We start from the raw sequence: 16,096 nt of genomic DNA on the forward strand, positions 1-16,096 counted from the left end.
ATATTTTTATATGATAAGGATGATTAAGCATTAGGATGAATTGACAGGAGAAGGAGTGAACTGTCTTGCAGGTTTTTAGAACATTTTAGATAAATATGTGCCAGGAATAATTTGGTTGACTCATGCCTGGGGCAAGGGGAGATGGCTTGCTGTTTTGTGTGGTTTTGTGTGCGGAGAATCAAATTTTGCAGTACAACTTGTTGTTTATTTCTTCCTCAGCTTAGTAATTGATTAAAAGACATACATATTTTTTTATCAGAACAGTCCGTGTTGTTTGGGTAAGTACAACTGCTGTGCGAGGCAGTCCTGAGCTTTGGCCTGATCAGGTTGCACAAGAGTGTATTTAGCTGGTGGATATGTATTGCAGGAGGGTGAATATGTATTGCAGGAGGAGCACTCTGTAGCATTGAGGGTCTGGTTAGACTCTTGCATAGAAGGCTGGCCAGAACCACTGAAATGGGCTGCCACTTTTAATTTTTGCTGTGACCCAAGATGTTTACAGCTAGAGATCTCTGTGCTTTACAGAGATAGTTTTAATTCACACCAGTTGTACAGGTGAGACTGAAGGCCTGTGTATGTACTTAGGGCTAGGGAATAATTAACAAATTAACTAACAATGCAGGAGAAAGGCCTTCTGATGTGTTTGGATCATCGAACAGGTTCATACTCAGGCTTCACTGAGTGCTGTAACCTTTGTCAGAGGGTTATGGGCACCAGCTCACTTTCTCATTTGGGAGAGAGTATAAAGATTATTCCACAGTGCCCAGATGCACAATAAACTGTGCCTTCCCTTTGGATCTAAAGTGTTGCACAGTTATTAAGTATCCTTTCCAAAGAGTTACAATATGTTTTATTAGAATAAGTATAGAAAATCTTGATAAATATTCCTATCCTTTTAAGCTCTGGCCGCTTTTAGCCTCAGTGGTTTCCCTGGAAATCAAAATCTGTAGTTTAACCACGTGTGGTTTGAAAAATACAATGACACTTCTTGTAGTCAATATATGTGAGGTATTTTGCAGAACTCTTGAGGGTAATTAAGATAAAATTCTTATTTTATTATGACTGATAAAGACTAGAATGATTTTTGCAAAATCTGGCCTTCAATACAATGTGCATTTCAAATTCTGATTCTAGTAACATCTCTGCTTAAATTCAAGCCATTGTACATTAATCACTATATTATTAATATCAACACTGATTTTAACTGAGTATTTTATAGGCTGTAGCTTTCATATTCCCTTCAGATTCTTTGGAGTAGTGTTCAACAGCTGTTTCCCTCTCTTTAGGAGGGACTTAAAATTGAGGGTGAACTCACTTGTCTACAGTGATTATCTTTCCAAATTACTTTGAGAGGAAAGCTGGAATTAAAATATAATTAATTATTTTAGTTTTGTACATAGAAATTACATAGCCATAATTACATTTTCATTGTAATGATTCTATATTTCTTTCATTTTATTCAACAGATCTTGGCCAATCAATTTTTTACACTACTACATGCTTACTTCCTTTTCTCAGTGATGATATTTTGAGTACTTTACCCTATACAATGATTTCAACATTAGCTACCTTTCCTCCATTTCTGCACAAGGATATTATAGAGTATCTCAGCACATCTTTTCTGCCTATGGCTATATGTAAGTAGAACTCATTCTAGTATTGTTCTGTCTTGGCACATAACAGTATCAGACTGTATGAGTCAAAATTTGATCTGTCATAGAATTATAGAATTGTAATGGAACATCAATCTCCTTACATAAAATAATTTCATGTGACGATTTTCAAAGGGAAATAGCTCTATAATTTTTATTTATTTATTGCACAGTGTTTTGGTGTGAATTCTTCCTTCCTTTAAAGTGTGATGTTTATTTAAAAAATCACTGTTTTCAGACTCATAGAACTTTCAGTGCCAGCAGTGGGAGTTGTGAATACAGAATCAATGGGCACACTGCTCCTGAAATAATAGATGCAATAGCAGCATGCATAATTTTTGCAACTGGACTGTATCTGGATGTACAAGTATGATTTCTCTCAATGTGATGATGATGTGAATTTCTGGTTTTCTCCCTCTCTGTCTTCTTGTCACTTTCTAAGTTCTTTACTAAATGGCTGTGCCTGTAATGTCTCTATCCATAACAGTGAGGACTGAATCTGATGGTCCCTGCCTTTTGTCCTCTTCTTTCTTTTTACTTCCCCTCTGTGAAAATGTCATGTGATTACATAACGTGATAGTCCCTGCTCAGTGTGGATCTTGAGGCATGTTCTGAGTGCTTATCCATGTACCTGACCAAAAGCTTGATGGGACTTCAGCAGTAGTGAGAAATGTAACCATTTTCTGTAGAGAGAATCATTAGGGTCAATACTAGATCGGTTTTAACCAACAAGCCTTTTACTGTGTGTGTCCAAACGCTGGAACAGCTTTCCAGGGCAGTTGCAGATTCTCCATCCTAGCAGATGCTCAAAACACAGTTTGCCCTGGATATCTGCTCTAGTTGGCTTTGAGCAGAGGGATTGGCCAAGATGGTCTCCAGTGGTCTCTTTTAACATCAACCATTCAGTGATTTTGTGAGAATGTCTCTTCCTTACCTCTATATTCCCGATCTTTGTGGAAAAACATGAACAACTTTTGTACAGAGATCAAGAGTAATGTAATTTAAGCATGCAGAAGATGCTGAAATAAGTATAGTCCAGTGTTTTGAGATTAATATTTAATACAAATTTATCATGTGTATTTTCTGACCAGTCAATGATCTTGGAAGAGTCCCCTAACTCTCCTGGAGCTCAGTTTTCTCATGTAAATATTCATTTTTAGTACATCCTAATGAGGTTTTCTGTATTAACTTTGACAAATTTAATGACAGTGTGCAAATCAAAAGTGCTAAGATATATTTCATATGAATGTGCAATAGGTCCTCTTTGTGTTGAGAACAGAATTTTGTGTTAAACAACTCCTTTTCCCACTGCTGGAACCTGTTAAAGAACAGCTGAAGGTGGTAACTTACCCTGTCTGTCCTCAGATCTGTAGAACCATACCTTAGAATAACTGTTTGAGTCAAATCCTTGGTTTACTTAAATAGATGCTGTTCCCCAACTGCCCCTGATAGAGATTGCATCCTTGCATTTGCATTTGTCATGCTGGCTTTCTTCTCTATCTGTTTTGGTGAGATTTCTGTATGAAACCAGTCTGCTGCTTTTTAAATTTACTAATCTAGTACTGTGTCCTACTTTTTTGCTGATGGCTATATTTAATTGCCCAGTTAGAGCTGCTGAGTATTTTTCAATTTAAATCCATAAAAATACACCTTTCTGTAATAATTTGGGGGCAATTATTTGTGTGGATAACATTAAAAAATAAATGAATTAAGTGCAGTGAATGTAATGGTAATGTTGGGTCATGTGGAGAGCAGAAAGGGAGAAATTCTCCATTTTCTCTTCTCTCCATCATTTCTATTTGAGTGTTCTTTTAATTAGTCTCCTTGTCTTTCCCTGCTGGGAATTATATGCTCCTTTGCAAGGCAAGTGCAGAACCTTTCCTTCCCTTAGCCTTTAGTTCTGATTCAGACCAAAAGGGAGGATGCAAGAGATTGTCTAAGCAGTTGGAAAGCCAGATGGGAGGGATGAAAACAGCTCGCTGAGCTGGTAGCTACAGTTCTGTGCTTCTATCCCAAATGCTTGGTATTTGGGTCCTGGCAGCCAGGCTTGGGGAAGTGCTGAGAGGGTGGAAAGATACTTGTGACATCTCTGTGTAGGAGCTTGCCTTCAAGGCCATGTTGCCATGTAAAAGTTCTGCAGGGTTTTTCCAAATATATACCATTTAATAGTAACCAGTTCATGGGAGACCAGGAGGAACTCTAGCCGCTTCCTGTGTGCGGTGAAAGATCCTGAGGTAAAAGAGAGTCAAGTGCTGCTGTTCATCATTATCTCAGCCCAGTTCACATAACCATGGGACTGATGTTTCTGGTCTGCAGCTAGAACTTGAGCTCTCAGCAGATGCTCCCTGAGGAGTAATCTGTGCCCTGCACCAGCAGCTATCACCAGCCCCAGCCCTTCCTCAGCCTCAACAGCAGACTTTCCATTTCACCCTCCAGTTCCTCTTCACCCTTCCTACAATCCAAGGCCTAGGTGCACTTGGCTGTACAAGTGATGTTATTTTGACATGTACAAGTGATGTTATTTAATTTGTGGGTTCCGAAGGAGAGAGCCTGAGAAGGCAACTGGTTGATGCAGTTTTAGGGATGAAGTTGCACTGATCTGGAAAACCAGGTGTGTGCTCTGTGAATCAATACCTAGGCATCTTTCTCTTCCACTTTTTTTTTTTTGGTTTTCATGACATGGCACCTTAGGAATTTTATCTGCATGAGTTGGAATCAGTTACATGCTATTCTCACCTGATTTTCCTATTACAATAGAAAATTTATTTATTTTTTCCTTTTTTTTTAAGTGGGATCTTCAAAACGAGAAGGTGTTCCAGCACATGTCAATCTGTCTGCATCATCAATGCTGATGATTGCAATGCAGTACACATCAAACCCAGGTATGTGTAAACATGCAACATGGTATCATTCATTCTGAAACTATGAGTCAGGAAGTATTGTCAAATGCCATCAGAAAAGTTTTCATTATGGGAAAAAACTGTGTCGTTTTCCAGCACAGGATGAAAATTATTTATTTTAGTCAAAACTGAGATTTCTGAGCATCATGCTGGAAATAATCCTTATGTAGATAAGAGATCTCTTTGTGATGGAGAAATAGGATTTGGTCCAGGATTGGAGACCCTGATCTACTCACGTTTGACATGAGAATATAGTGCTGATATATATAATGTCAGTGTTGGAGAGAAATACCACTTACCTTGACTACAGAAATTCATAGTAACTGTCTTATACTATGATTCAAATATCACTGAATTCACAACTGCTGCTGTTTTACTAAAGAAGACAGGTAATGCTGGCTGCAGGCTTAATGGAACCATGATGAAATTAAATGTAATTAGGAGTATCTAAAAAAAAGTGAGGCAGTCCCTGTTAAACGATTTGGATCTCATAACCAAACTGAAACAATATTTAACCCCAGTGAGCTGTTACATTGCATAATCGTCAGCTGTCAACTATCTCCTGTCTTATGTGAATGGGTAGATGGTGTGTGTGGAGGAGCTCCACACTGCATTGTGTGAGGAGTGTCACATCATCCTAACTTGGTTCACACAAGTAAATAAAAGCAGAACACCATTTCTAAAAGCTGCTTGCAGAAGTCAGGTTTTCTTTCATTAAATGTTCTGTCTTTGTTTTTTTTGTGATTTCTGTGTTGAAACTGTCAGAGAACAAGTGGCCCTGTGGTTTTTGGGAAGTCAGACATGTAAAGTAGTTCACTTGGCTCTCATGTTTGTTTGATACAGAGTGGCTCCTATAGCCTCTTGATATGTGGGAATAATATATTGTTACATGTGACTTCCATTGCTGCCTCAAGATGAATGACAAGATATCCATTTACACTGTGACAGAGGGAGACAGTTCTAGTGAATCAGCAGGTATTTTTCAACTGGATGTGTTTGAAAAAGGTCTCCATTGCTGTGCAAAAAGCTGTACCCTCATGGTAATCATCTTCCTGAATTTCTTGACAGAAAGAAGTTACTAATATTCAGTTTCTTATATTTTGTGATGTCTCTTGGAGCATTGATTCTTTAGCAAGCCCTTTAAAATAAAAAATATTTGAATGAGGCATAGAGTTCTGGATGGACAAAGCAAAGCCAATCAGCTGATTATGTAACTTCTGTAGTTTCCATGTCCATGTTAAGTCTATACTGTCTTTTCTCTCTCAGTGTATCACTGCCAATTATTGGAATGTCTCATGAAATATAAGCAAGAAGTATGGAAAGTAAGTTTATGATCATATATACGTTGTGGAAATGACTGTGCTTGGGTAGTAATAAGAACCAGATGGCTTGGAAATTGAACTGACTGTATGCCAAGAAATTGTAAATGATCTTTATATCCAGTCCTCCCTCTGGATTATGGAGAAGAAGGTCCCTCTAATTTTTAGTTTACAGAGGCAGTTCCACATTTTATAGAAACCAGCTCTGTTTCCTAAGTACTATGTGGTTGTGGCTCCAATGAGTGGAAATCTTAATAATGAGCAGGCTTCTCAATTCATGTGGGACTGGATTTTTATGAGAACTATTTGTGAGTATTGTTGTCTGAGTCTGCTCTGAATCTGGATTATTTATCTGTATCTCACCTCTTTGCTCCATGACTAGACAGAGAATTCATTTTGCTCTGTTAGTGCGCTGTGGGATGGGTAGTTGCTGTTGCATGCTCGGATCAAACTCAGAAGCATTCAAGTTGGTCATCTAATCTGTCTCTAAGAGCATACAAAGGAAGTTTCTTAGGACATGAAATGTGTTAATTTTGTGTGTTCAGCTGTCTTTGAACAGAAGTGAAATATATTGAATTGCAGTGTGTTCCCTTGCAAAAATGAACATTTTGTACATGTCTTTCCTTAGGATTTGCTATATGTAATAGCCTATGGACCATCTCAAGTTAAACCTCCAGCAGTACAAATGTTATTTCACTATTGGCCCAATTTAAAACCCCCTGGGGCAATCAGTGAGTACAGAGGACTTCAGTACACAGGTCAGTGCAGCTGGTTTTGTATAGGCCAAAATAAATAATGGGAAGTGTTAAAGTCACATTTTTACAGTTCTATGATGTATTTGATGCTTTTTGTTTGATAAATTGTACATTCATAACAATATGCAATGTCCATTTATCTGCATTTTCAAAACATGTAATGAAAAATAGAAACTCAGATCATGGCTAGTAAATATGTTGTCTTCATCACAATATTAACTAAACCTGAATAGGAGAAGAAATAAATATCATGTTTGTAACAAATAGTCTGTGAAATTGCTGCCTGGGCCTCCCAACAGTTCTGGTTTATGTTTCTTTCAATTATTGCTTTGGTTGCTTTTGTTGTGTCAGCTGCTAACACTGCTGTTGTTGCTAAGACTTCTTATCTGGCTGTTATTGTCAAAAAAAGTCATGTGATGTCAGGTGCAGTTCGTACAATGGATAAATTCTCAAGGTTGATTATAGGATGAAAACAGGGGACAAAGTCAGGAGTGCAGCTGGAGTAGGTTCATGGTACAAAGTCCTCTGTCTGCCAGACTCCCCAGAGATACTGATGGGATAGTGCTGCTACAGGGGTGACTGTCCAGCTGCAACTCATTGCTTTTCCTGCTTGTCTGTCTCAACCTTTTTCAAATAATCTCAGTCATATGACATAAATTTTGTTCACTTTTAAAATTTCTGGACCAGAATGTGACATTTTAAATTATGAAAATCAAGGGTTGGAAGAAACCTTAGAAGACTCCTAGACCAACTCAAGTGCAGCCTTTATGTTCCCATTAGAAGTTTGTCTGACCTGTTCTAAAGCCTTCCATTGAAGGGTTGATAAATTTTCTTGACTATTTAGAAAAAAATAATTCTTCATGTACTGCTCTGCATCACTTTTTCCACGCAAGCAGGTCTGTAAACTAATCATGATAGTATTCTTTTTGAACTGTTACTAGTACTGGATAGACTGGGCTTTTTCCCTTATTTCTAAGTTTTTTGTTAATATATCCCAGAATGGGATGAGTATTATCTGCAGTTGCATGGTATTTTGACCTGGGAGCATCCTGTAGAGCATCCAAGTGATGCCATTTGAGCATCCCTTTGTTGTTTACTTCTTGTCATTACACAGCCAAGGCTCCTTCTGTCACTGGACTATTTTTCCTTTGTCCCAGCTTATTTTCATTTTGTCTGGGAAAGTAACTGAATTTACTCAGCTACTCCTACCATCTTGCTTCTGGAATGGAAGATAGTTAATTATTTCAAGATGGTGGTGAGATCAAGAAGAGTCTGCAACAGGAATGTCTGTGTCTTTTTCCATTTTCTCACTGAATCCATGATTCATTTAATTATATTGTAAATAAGTCAGGAGGCAGGTATATTCAAGGTTGTTTATTGTAATTATTAAGCTTCATGAGGAATGGCTATTTGTATCATACTCATATTTGTATAGTACTTAGTACAAGAGGCTCTTGTTCTCAATTGAGACTGCTAGACAGAAAGAATATAAATGTCTCTTCTCATTTATTAATCAGCCACGTTTTGGTTTTGCAGCCTGGAATCCTATTCACTGCCAGCACATTGAATGCCATAATGCGATTAACAAACCCGCTGTGAAGGTACTGCTGTTGCTTTAGGGGCCAAACCCGGCTCTCTGGGACAGGGGAGGTTGTACTCCCACTCCAGCCATGAGCTGTGGTGGTGTGCAGGTGACCAAAAGCAGGTGCTTGGGGAGCAGCAAAGCCTGTTGGCACCAAGGGGCCACACCTTTGGGAATATGTTCTTTGGCTGCCTAAAGCAGAATGAGGTTTTTCCTGCAACTACAGTAGGAGATCTTGGAATTAAACATGGTGATGGTTGTAGAGTACTTTATAGAATTCTAAGCTGGCTCCTGGCTACTCCATGTAAATGTTTTCCTGGACACACACATAAATGTATATAAATATGTGCACAAATATTACTGTATACAGGAAACATTACTTCAGTTCTGTAGGTACATGTTCACCTTGGTATTTTGATTGAGCTCATACAATACACCTACTCTGGTTATGATCCTTTGCTTGGAATGTGTCCTAAAGCAAATAGCAACAAAGCTTTACTTACCTTTTCTGCAGCTCTCTTTGAGGAAGGTAAATTGTTTCTTTACTGTTTATAGGCATAGTAAAAATGAAAAAGCTTTGACCAGGCTCACAGAACAATTTAGTAGCAGAGGCAAGAACAGCAGCCCAAGTCCAGAACATACTGCAGTTAGGTGTACTGATTAATTAATTTGTATCCAGTTAAATATGTAGGTACAATCAATTTTCCTGGCATCGATTTGTATACTAGTATAATTTCTTTAGTCAAAGAGTTCTGCAGTGAGCCTTTTCCACAGGCTGTGCTAGGACATCGTGATGGCACTTATCTCAAGAGTCCTGCAAGGGACCACCTTCCTGCCCACTCCAATCATTCTCAATGATTCCTTTCTCACAGGAAAAATACTGAAAGGTGCTTCATGTTGTAGTGGTCACTAGTTCCAGGCTAATAATACAATAGAGCAAAATATTAAAAAAGTAGAGTTTAGAGCTTTGCAGATTAAGCACATGAATATTTTTGAGTGATACTGTTAACCAAATTTTGACGGAACCAGTTTTGATCAGTCATCACTCAGAAAAATGCAGCCTAAATAGATGATTTGGTTAACAAAGATGAGAAACAGTCAAAGAGATATTTGTCTTTATTTACAGTTTTGCACTCCAATGGAATAAGAGTGATCAGAGTGGTTAAGATGTAGTGTACGCATACTACTGTTCAGTGTTTCCTTTGTAGTACAAAACACTTGAACAAATGAGGATGGAACTGGCTGTTAACTGTAACTATTTTCTGTAATTGACTTATGTGGAAGATAAAAGCTAATGCAAGACAAAGTCTGGACCTATGTTGCCAAGGGAACTGTGAGTCTTTGTTCTGTCACTGCAGTTGTGCTCTATACTTGAAAACTGTGACGACTGAAAATTAGATTTTGCTGGAAGAGGCATTTTTGAGATAGAAAAATCTAGACCTTTCCATTACCTTGTCCATTACCTTGTCCTAAACAATGGATCCTTTAAGTGCTGTCTCTTTGAGGACAAAATAGTAGCAGTGTATAGTGAATATGTGATGTGAGTATATAACAAAACGTACTTGTCTTTCAGAAAGTGATAATATTGGTACTGCAATATGTCCTATATTTTTGCAGGCTCTCACATCCCTATCTTTGTTAGAAATAGTTTGAGATCTTGTACACCACATGCTGAGTATTTTCTTTCATTACTGAATACTCTTAACACATATCAAAGCTGTGTTACATTTTATGTCCTAGCATTAACATGTTGAACTTTTTCAGCAAGCTTCAATGAACAGAGATGTTAATCCTTTTCCTTCTCCGTGTTTCAGATGTGCATTGACCCATCCCTGTCTGTGGCTTTGGGTGATAAGCCACCTCCCCTATATCTTTGTGAAGAATGCAGCCAAAGAATTGCAGGGTAGGTAAACCAAAAGCTGGAAATTGATAAATACTGTCAGACTCTATAACTCTGGAGGTTTGCTTTTTTGCAGTATGATTTGCATATAATTCATATAGGTACATCTGTTGAAATATGTGGAGCACACTGCCACTCAATATGAATAAGGATTACAGATATTTACATGATCAGTATTTGCACCTACCTTTAAACAGAGCTTTTAATTTGAGATCTGTGAAAGAATAGATACTGTGGGATGCATTGACTATTATAGGGAAACCTCATTAATGAACCAGCTTATGCTTATGGAACATTTTTGTCCTCATCCATTAGTTGTCATTTAAAACCAAACATTCCAGTGAAAGTTCTTTTACAGAGCTTTCACTAATGTTTTGTAACATGTATTTCAGATTAGTCTCTAAGATATATCATGAAGCAGCAGAGATCAAAGAAATTGATCCAGGATTGGCCAGTACTTGGAAGGAATGTACCATGAAATAAAATAACCTCACTTTGTTTCCATTTTTGGTTGTCTTTTTTACCTTTAAATTGCTACTTTGGTTTGCATTAATATACAAAATCTACTGATACTTCCAGTCAGTGCCAGTCCTTACTTCAAATGGACAAGTTTACAGGTAGTTCAGAGCCTAAAGAGTGTTTTTCTCCTCAGTTTCAGACAACTTTAAATCACACTGGCTGTGGGAAAAGCAATTACATCTCACCTTAGGTTTTTAAGTCATCATTGAGTTAAAACTGCAGGAAAAAGTAATTGAATTTGGTAGAAGCATAGCTTCTAAGGACACACAGAGAAAACAGTACTGGTACTTTGGTTTCTTTTCTACATTCATCTGCTATTCTTCACTACCATTTCTTATCTGTCAGACTTTCAGAGGACACTCTCTTTTAATTTGATAAATTTAGGTCTCAAAAGTAATTTTGAAAACCTTGAACATGGTGACCAACATCATCAAAGTGGTAATTTATGGTAAGACAGCACAACCAAGAGATGTTATGTAAAGCAGTCTGCAATTTATAAAATTACATTTAAAAAAAGCAGCTTCAGAATAATGGCATTCCAACCACATTGATTTATCTAAATTTCCTCTGTACAAAAATAAATCCGTGTATATATATATATATATATATATGTATAAAAAGAAAGCTGATTATATATACATTTTTACAGGGATCACAGTGAATGGTTGATTGATGTTCTTCTGCCACAAGGTAAGAGATATTTTAAGGGTAGGTACAAATTGATCATAATTGTACAAAGCTATGCTGTATACTGTATTACTTGAACTGCTGCATTCTGTTCAAAAGTGTTGGTTTTTTTTTTATTTAAAGTAGTTTGTACTTAATGCTGCTTAATGTCCTTAAAGTACTATGAAGAATTGACTAATCCTCTATCTGAAATACTATGCAACTCTCTATGTGTGAGGAAACAGAAACAAGTGAACAGATTTTCAAATCTTGACGCATTCACAATTGGAGCCAAGTTTTTAAAAAGTACTTGTGTCCTACAGTGCTGTCCAAAAAATGGGGCTAGTTCTTCCAGTAACCTGGGTCTGATTTGAAAGCCCTAAAAGCTGCTGAAAATCTGTAACAAAGACTGCAAAGGATCTCAGAAAAGGACATAAAATATTTTTTGATGGTCCAGTCATTGATCCAATTATTGTCCTTTGGCCAGTGAGAAAACCTGATATTTTGTTATCTACTAGAATGCAGACAAAGTGTGTTGACAGACTAGTCAGCATATTATCTGAAATAACCCTTCCAGGGATAGAATGAAGACACTGCTTCTCTCTTTGCTTTGCAAACTGAAAATTCTTAAGCAGTTGAGATTTTCTTGCTGTCTGCTTTTAGTTGAAATGTTACCCAGATAAGAATGTTTTATTTACTTAAGGGAAGCACATCTTCTTAATCAGCCCCTTAAACTTACTGAATCATATGTTGCCAGGGCAACAGATCAAATAGCTACTGCTTACAGGTTGAATCTGCAAACATTTCACTCTGAAATTATGGGCCAGACATAGTGTCTGTTTTGGCATTGTTCATCCATATTCACTACTCTTATGCCAAGAGCTTTCACAAGTAGTGTAGGCCCACCTGAGCCATGTCTCCTGCAGCATGCCACAGTTGTGTGTGCAAGGTGTGCTTTTACAAGTCTGCCTGTGAGGCAGCAGCATAAGCAGAAGGAGGAGGGGTTGCAGAGCCCACCACACTTAATGCACCAAGGCTGTTATTGTATTTCAAAGTAGAAATAGCCACAGGCCTAAGTGTATAGTGTCCTCGCTTCTGCTGGCTTAGGGGTTTCAGTAGTACCTGGAAACACAAGTTTAGCCCAGAGACTTCCTTGCAGGATGTCCATTTTCCCTTGGCTGCCATAGTAAACTACAAAGGTCGTCACTTTGTGTTCATGTTTTGTATGCCTTCCCCTTACAGCTGAAATTTCTGCTATATGTCAGAAGAAGGTAAGATTCAGCCATTTGTGTGATGGGGCATGATTTGATGTTGTGTGTAATGTCATTCCATCGCTGTATAGTGCGTTCTTCTTTCTACCATTCCAAAATTTCACAATTTATCCATGAATGCGTTTATTGGTGGATGGAAATAATTCAGCAGCAGCACGTTTCTTTTTGTTAAAACTGACAATCTTGATTTGAGTTGTAGGTTTTAGTTTAAGTGGCAATTAGTAAAGCAATCCAATTATGCAGTTGAGCTCTGTTTGTATTCTATAACTCTGCTTTATGAAGAGGATAGAACAAGAGATGAATTTTAAATTTAAGTGTTTATGTATCTTCTCATGTCCTTGAAGTCTTGGATTGATCGTAAATTGGGCAAAAATCAAACTGTAAAATGTGTATTTTTAAAAATACATGGACTGAAAATCTTTAGTGCTTGGCTCTGAAAAGGTTGCTGACAAAAAGAATCTGCTCGCAGTACATATCAGCTAATGTGTTTTGATAAGACTTTTATAGCAAAGGATACAGTGTATAACATATTCCAGTTCTCAGGTGGCAAAGAAAGTTTCTCTGTTGGGCTGGATTTCTAGGTGGCAGAAATTTCAGGTGTTTATTTCAAAGGCTTGTACAGTTTCCTATGATAAGGCAGGTTCTTACATAGCATAAACTGTGGCATGGTGACACCACTTTTTTGCACTCCTAAGGATCTGCCTGTTGCTACCTGTAACTTAAAAAGACCTTCTGAAGCATAAGCAGGTGTTAAGAGAACTACTGTAAAATTTAGAGATTACTCTAAGTCAGGACGTTGAGGTTGATGATTTAAATGTCAGTTTGGTGTTTCAGAAGAGGAGCAACTGTGACATTTAAGTCCACACTCAGCATTTAGTCCTGAGCTTGTCTTTCTGGAAGGTCAGTGATGTTTGGCATCAGGAGGCTGCACGCAGTTGTGCTTAGACAGAGTGATTTTGGAAATTGCCAACGCTTGAGCCAGCTCCCTGGTGCAGGCTCTCATCCCTGTTTTCAGTTCCATTTCCTGATAACCTGTGGCCTGACAAACCCTTTTTTTATTTCCAGAACTGCAGCTCCCACGTCCGAAGAGCAGTCGTCACGTGCTTCTCGGCGGGCTGCTGCGGCCGCCACGGCAACCGGCCCGTGCGCTACTGCAAGAGGTGCCACTCCAACCACCACAGCGAGCTGGGGGCGGCCGCAGAGACCCACCTGTACCAGACCTCACCGCCCCCCATCAACACCCGCGAGTGCGGCGCCGAGGAGCTCGTGTGCACCGTGGAGGCTGTCATCAGGTACTGTGAGCCATGGGTACGCGAGGCAGGACCAGGCCTTGGTGTCCATATTGCAGCTCATGTGCACTGTGGAGGCTGTCATCAGGTACTGTGAGCCATGGGTATGCGAGGCAGGACCAGGCCTTGGTGCCCATATTGCAGCTCATGTGCACCGTGGAGGCTGTCATCAGGTACTGTGAGCCATGGGTACGCGAGGCAGGACCAGGCCTTGGTGCCCATATTGCAGCTCATGTGCACTGTGGAGGCTGTCATCAGGTACTGTGAGCCATGGACATGTGAGCAGGACCAGGCCTTGGTGTCCATATTGCAGCTTGTGTTCACCGTGGAGGCTGTCATCAGGTAATGTGAGCCATGGACATGTAAGCAGGACCAGGCCTTGGTGCCCATATTGCAGCTCATGTGCACTGTGGAGGCTGTCATCAGGTAATGTGAGCTATGGACATGTGAGCAGGAGCAGGCCTTGGTGTCCATATTGCAGCTTGTGTTCACCGTGGAGGCTGTCATCAGGTAATGTGAGCTATGGACATGTGAGCAGGACCAGGCCTTGGTGTCCATATTGCAGCTTGTGTTCCCTGTGGAGGCTGTCATCAGGTAATGTGAGCTGTGGGTACGTGAGCAGGACCAGGCCTTGTGTCCATATTGTCTGCAGATCTTGTGCACAGGTGGATTTTAGTTTCACTGGGATAATTGGAGAGTAGACACTGAACTCCTGCTGCTTTAGCAGAGAGTAGCTCAGCTGGGGACACTGTGGCTGGACAGTGTTCAGGCGGAAAGGGACCTGGGGGTGCTGGTCAACAGCCGGCTGAACATGAGCCAGCAGTGTGCCTTGGTGGCCGAGAAGTACAATGGCAAGGAATTGTATGGCCAGCAGGAGCAGGGAGGTCATTCTTCCCCTGTACTTGGCACTGGTGAGACCACATCTTGAGTGCTGTGTCCAGTTCTGGGCCCCTCAGTTTGGGAAGGACATTAAGATGCTTGAGCGCGTCCAGAGGAGGGCAACGAGGCTGGTGAGGGGCTGGGAACACAAACCCTGTGAGGAACGTTTGAAGGAACTGGGGGTGTTTAGCCTGGAGAAGAGGAGGCTTAGAGGTGACCTTATTGCTCTCTACAACCTCCTGAAGGGAGGTTGTAGACAGGTGGGGGTTGGTATCTTCCACCAGGCAGCAACTGACAGAACAAGAGGACAGAGTCTCAAGCTACATCAAGGAAGGTATTGGTTATTAGGAAAAATAAGATAATAAATATTCCTAATAGGATATTAGAAAAAAAATTTTCACTGAAAGAATAATAAAGTATTGGAATGCTCTTCCCAGAGAGGTGGTAGAATCACCATCTCTGGATGTGTTTAAAAAATGACTGGACTGGCACTTGGTGCTATAGTCTAGTTGAGGTGTTAGGGCATAGGTTGGACTTGATGATCTTGGAGGTCTCTTCCAACCTTGTTATTCTGTGATTCTGTGAGTGTTGTCCTAAAGAGAAAGTCAGCCTGGAATCCTAGGATTTGATGTTATTTTGTTTCAGGAAAGTGATGACATCATATGGCTAAATGTCTAGTTACTCTTGATTAGACACCTGTATCCACTGCAGGGAAGGTGCATTCACTGACCACAGGCTTGTTTTATAGCTTGCTGAAAGAAGCAGAGTTTCATGCAGAGCAGAGGGAGCATGAACTCAACCGAAGGAGGCAGATGGGCCTCTCCTCTTCCCATCACTCCCTGGACAACACAGACTTTGATAATAAAGATGATGACAAGCATGACCAACGCCTCCTGAGCCAGTTTGGAATATGGTTCTTGGTAAGAAATTCTTGCTTTCTTCTCTCTTCGTGGTTGCCTCCCCTTTACTTTCTGAAGTCTGTTTTGCCTCTATTTGTTCCCACACTTCTTGGCTTTAGTTGGAGACATTCTGAATTGTAAGCAAGAATTTGTCCTGTGAAGCTGTCAGACTTGGAGATTTCATAACTAGTTTGGGTGGAGCTGCTGACTGCCTCTGAGTCTGCTACAAAGTATATAAAAGAATTATTCACTCTCAGGTTTTTAATTGACTTCTGTTTGCTTCTGTTCACAAGTGCCCCTGGTGAGTGCCATTTTTTTAATTTTAAAAGGCAGTCCTCTAAAAATCTATTTTTCCCCTTCCAGTTTTCAACATCACTTTCTGGGAGCAGAGCTTTCTCTCTGAATAGGCAGGAGGATTCTTAGTGGGATGTTGTTCCTTCCTGCAGTCAGCTTGATCAAGTTGTG

General features: G+C 39.7%; 1 protein-coding gene across 6 annotated transcripts in view; it reads left to right on the forward strand.

Annotated features, from left to right (window-relative positions):
• UNC79 (unc-79 homolog, NALCN channel complex subunit) overlaps positions 1–16,096 on the forward strand; it is a 109,412-nt gene that overhangs the window by 13,253 nt on the left and 80,063 nt on the right. For all 6 annotated transcript variants that reach the window (XM_036383823.2, XM_036383825.2, XM_036383826.2 and 3 more), the window contains exons 4-13: positions 1,467–1,637; positions 4,442–4,534; positions 5,819–5,874; positions 6,500–6,629; positions 8,163–8,227; positions 10,023–10,111; positions 11,277–11,317; positions 12,536–12,564; positions 13,630–13,856; positions 15,481–15,652. In XM_036383823.2, coding sequence (XP_036239716.1) covers positions 1,467–1,637; positions 4,442–4,534; positions 5,819–5,874; positions 6,500–6,629; positions 8,163–8,227; positions 10,023–10,111; positions 11,277–11,317; positions 12,536–12,564; positions 13,630–13,856; positions 15,481–15,652 — 1,073 coding nt within the window. The remainder of the gene's footprint in view (positions 1–1,466; positions 1,638–4,441; positions 4,535–5,818; positions 5,875–6,499; positions 6,630–8,162; positions 8,228–10,022; positions 10,112–11,276; positions 11,318–12,535; positions 12,565–13,629; positions 13,857–15,480; positions 15,653–16,096) is intronic.

Source organism: Molothrus ater, chromosome 6, assembly GCF_012460135.2.
Source record: "Molothrus ater isolate BHLD 08-10-18 breed brown headed cowbird chromosome 6, BPBGC_Mater_1.1, whole genome shotgun sequence".
NCBI lineage: Eukaryota > Metazoa > Chordata > Aves > Passeriformes > Icteridae > Molothrus > Molothrus ater.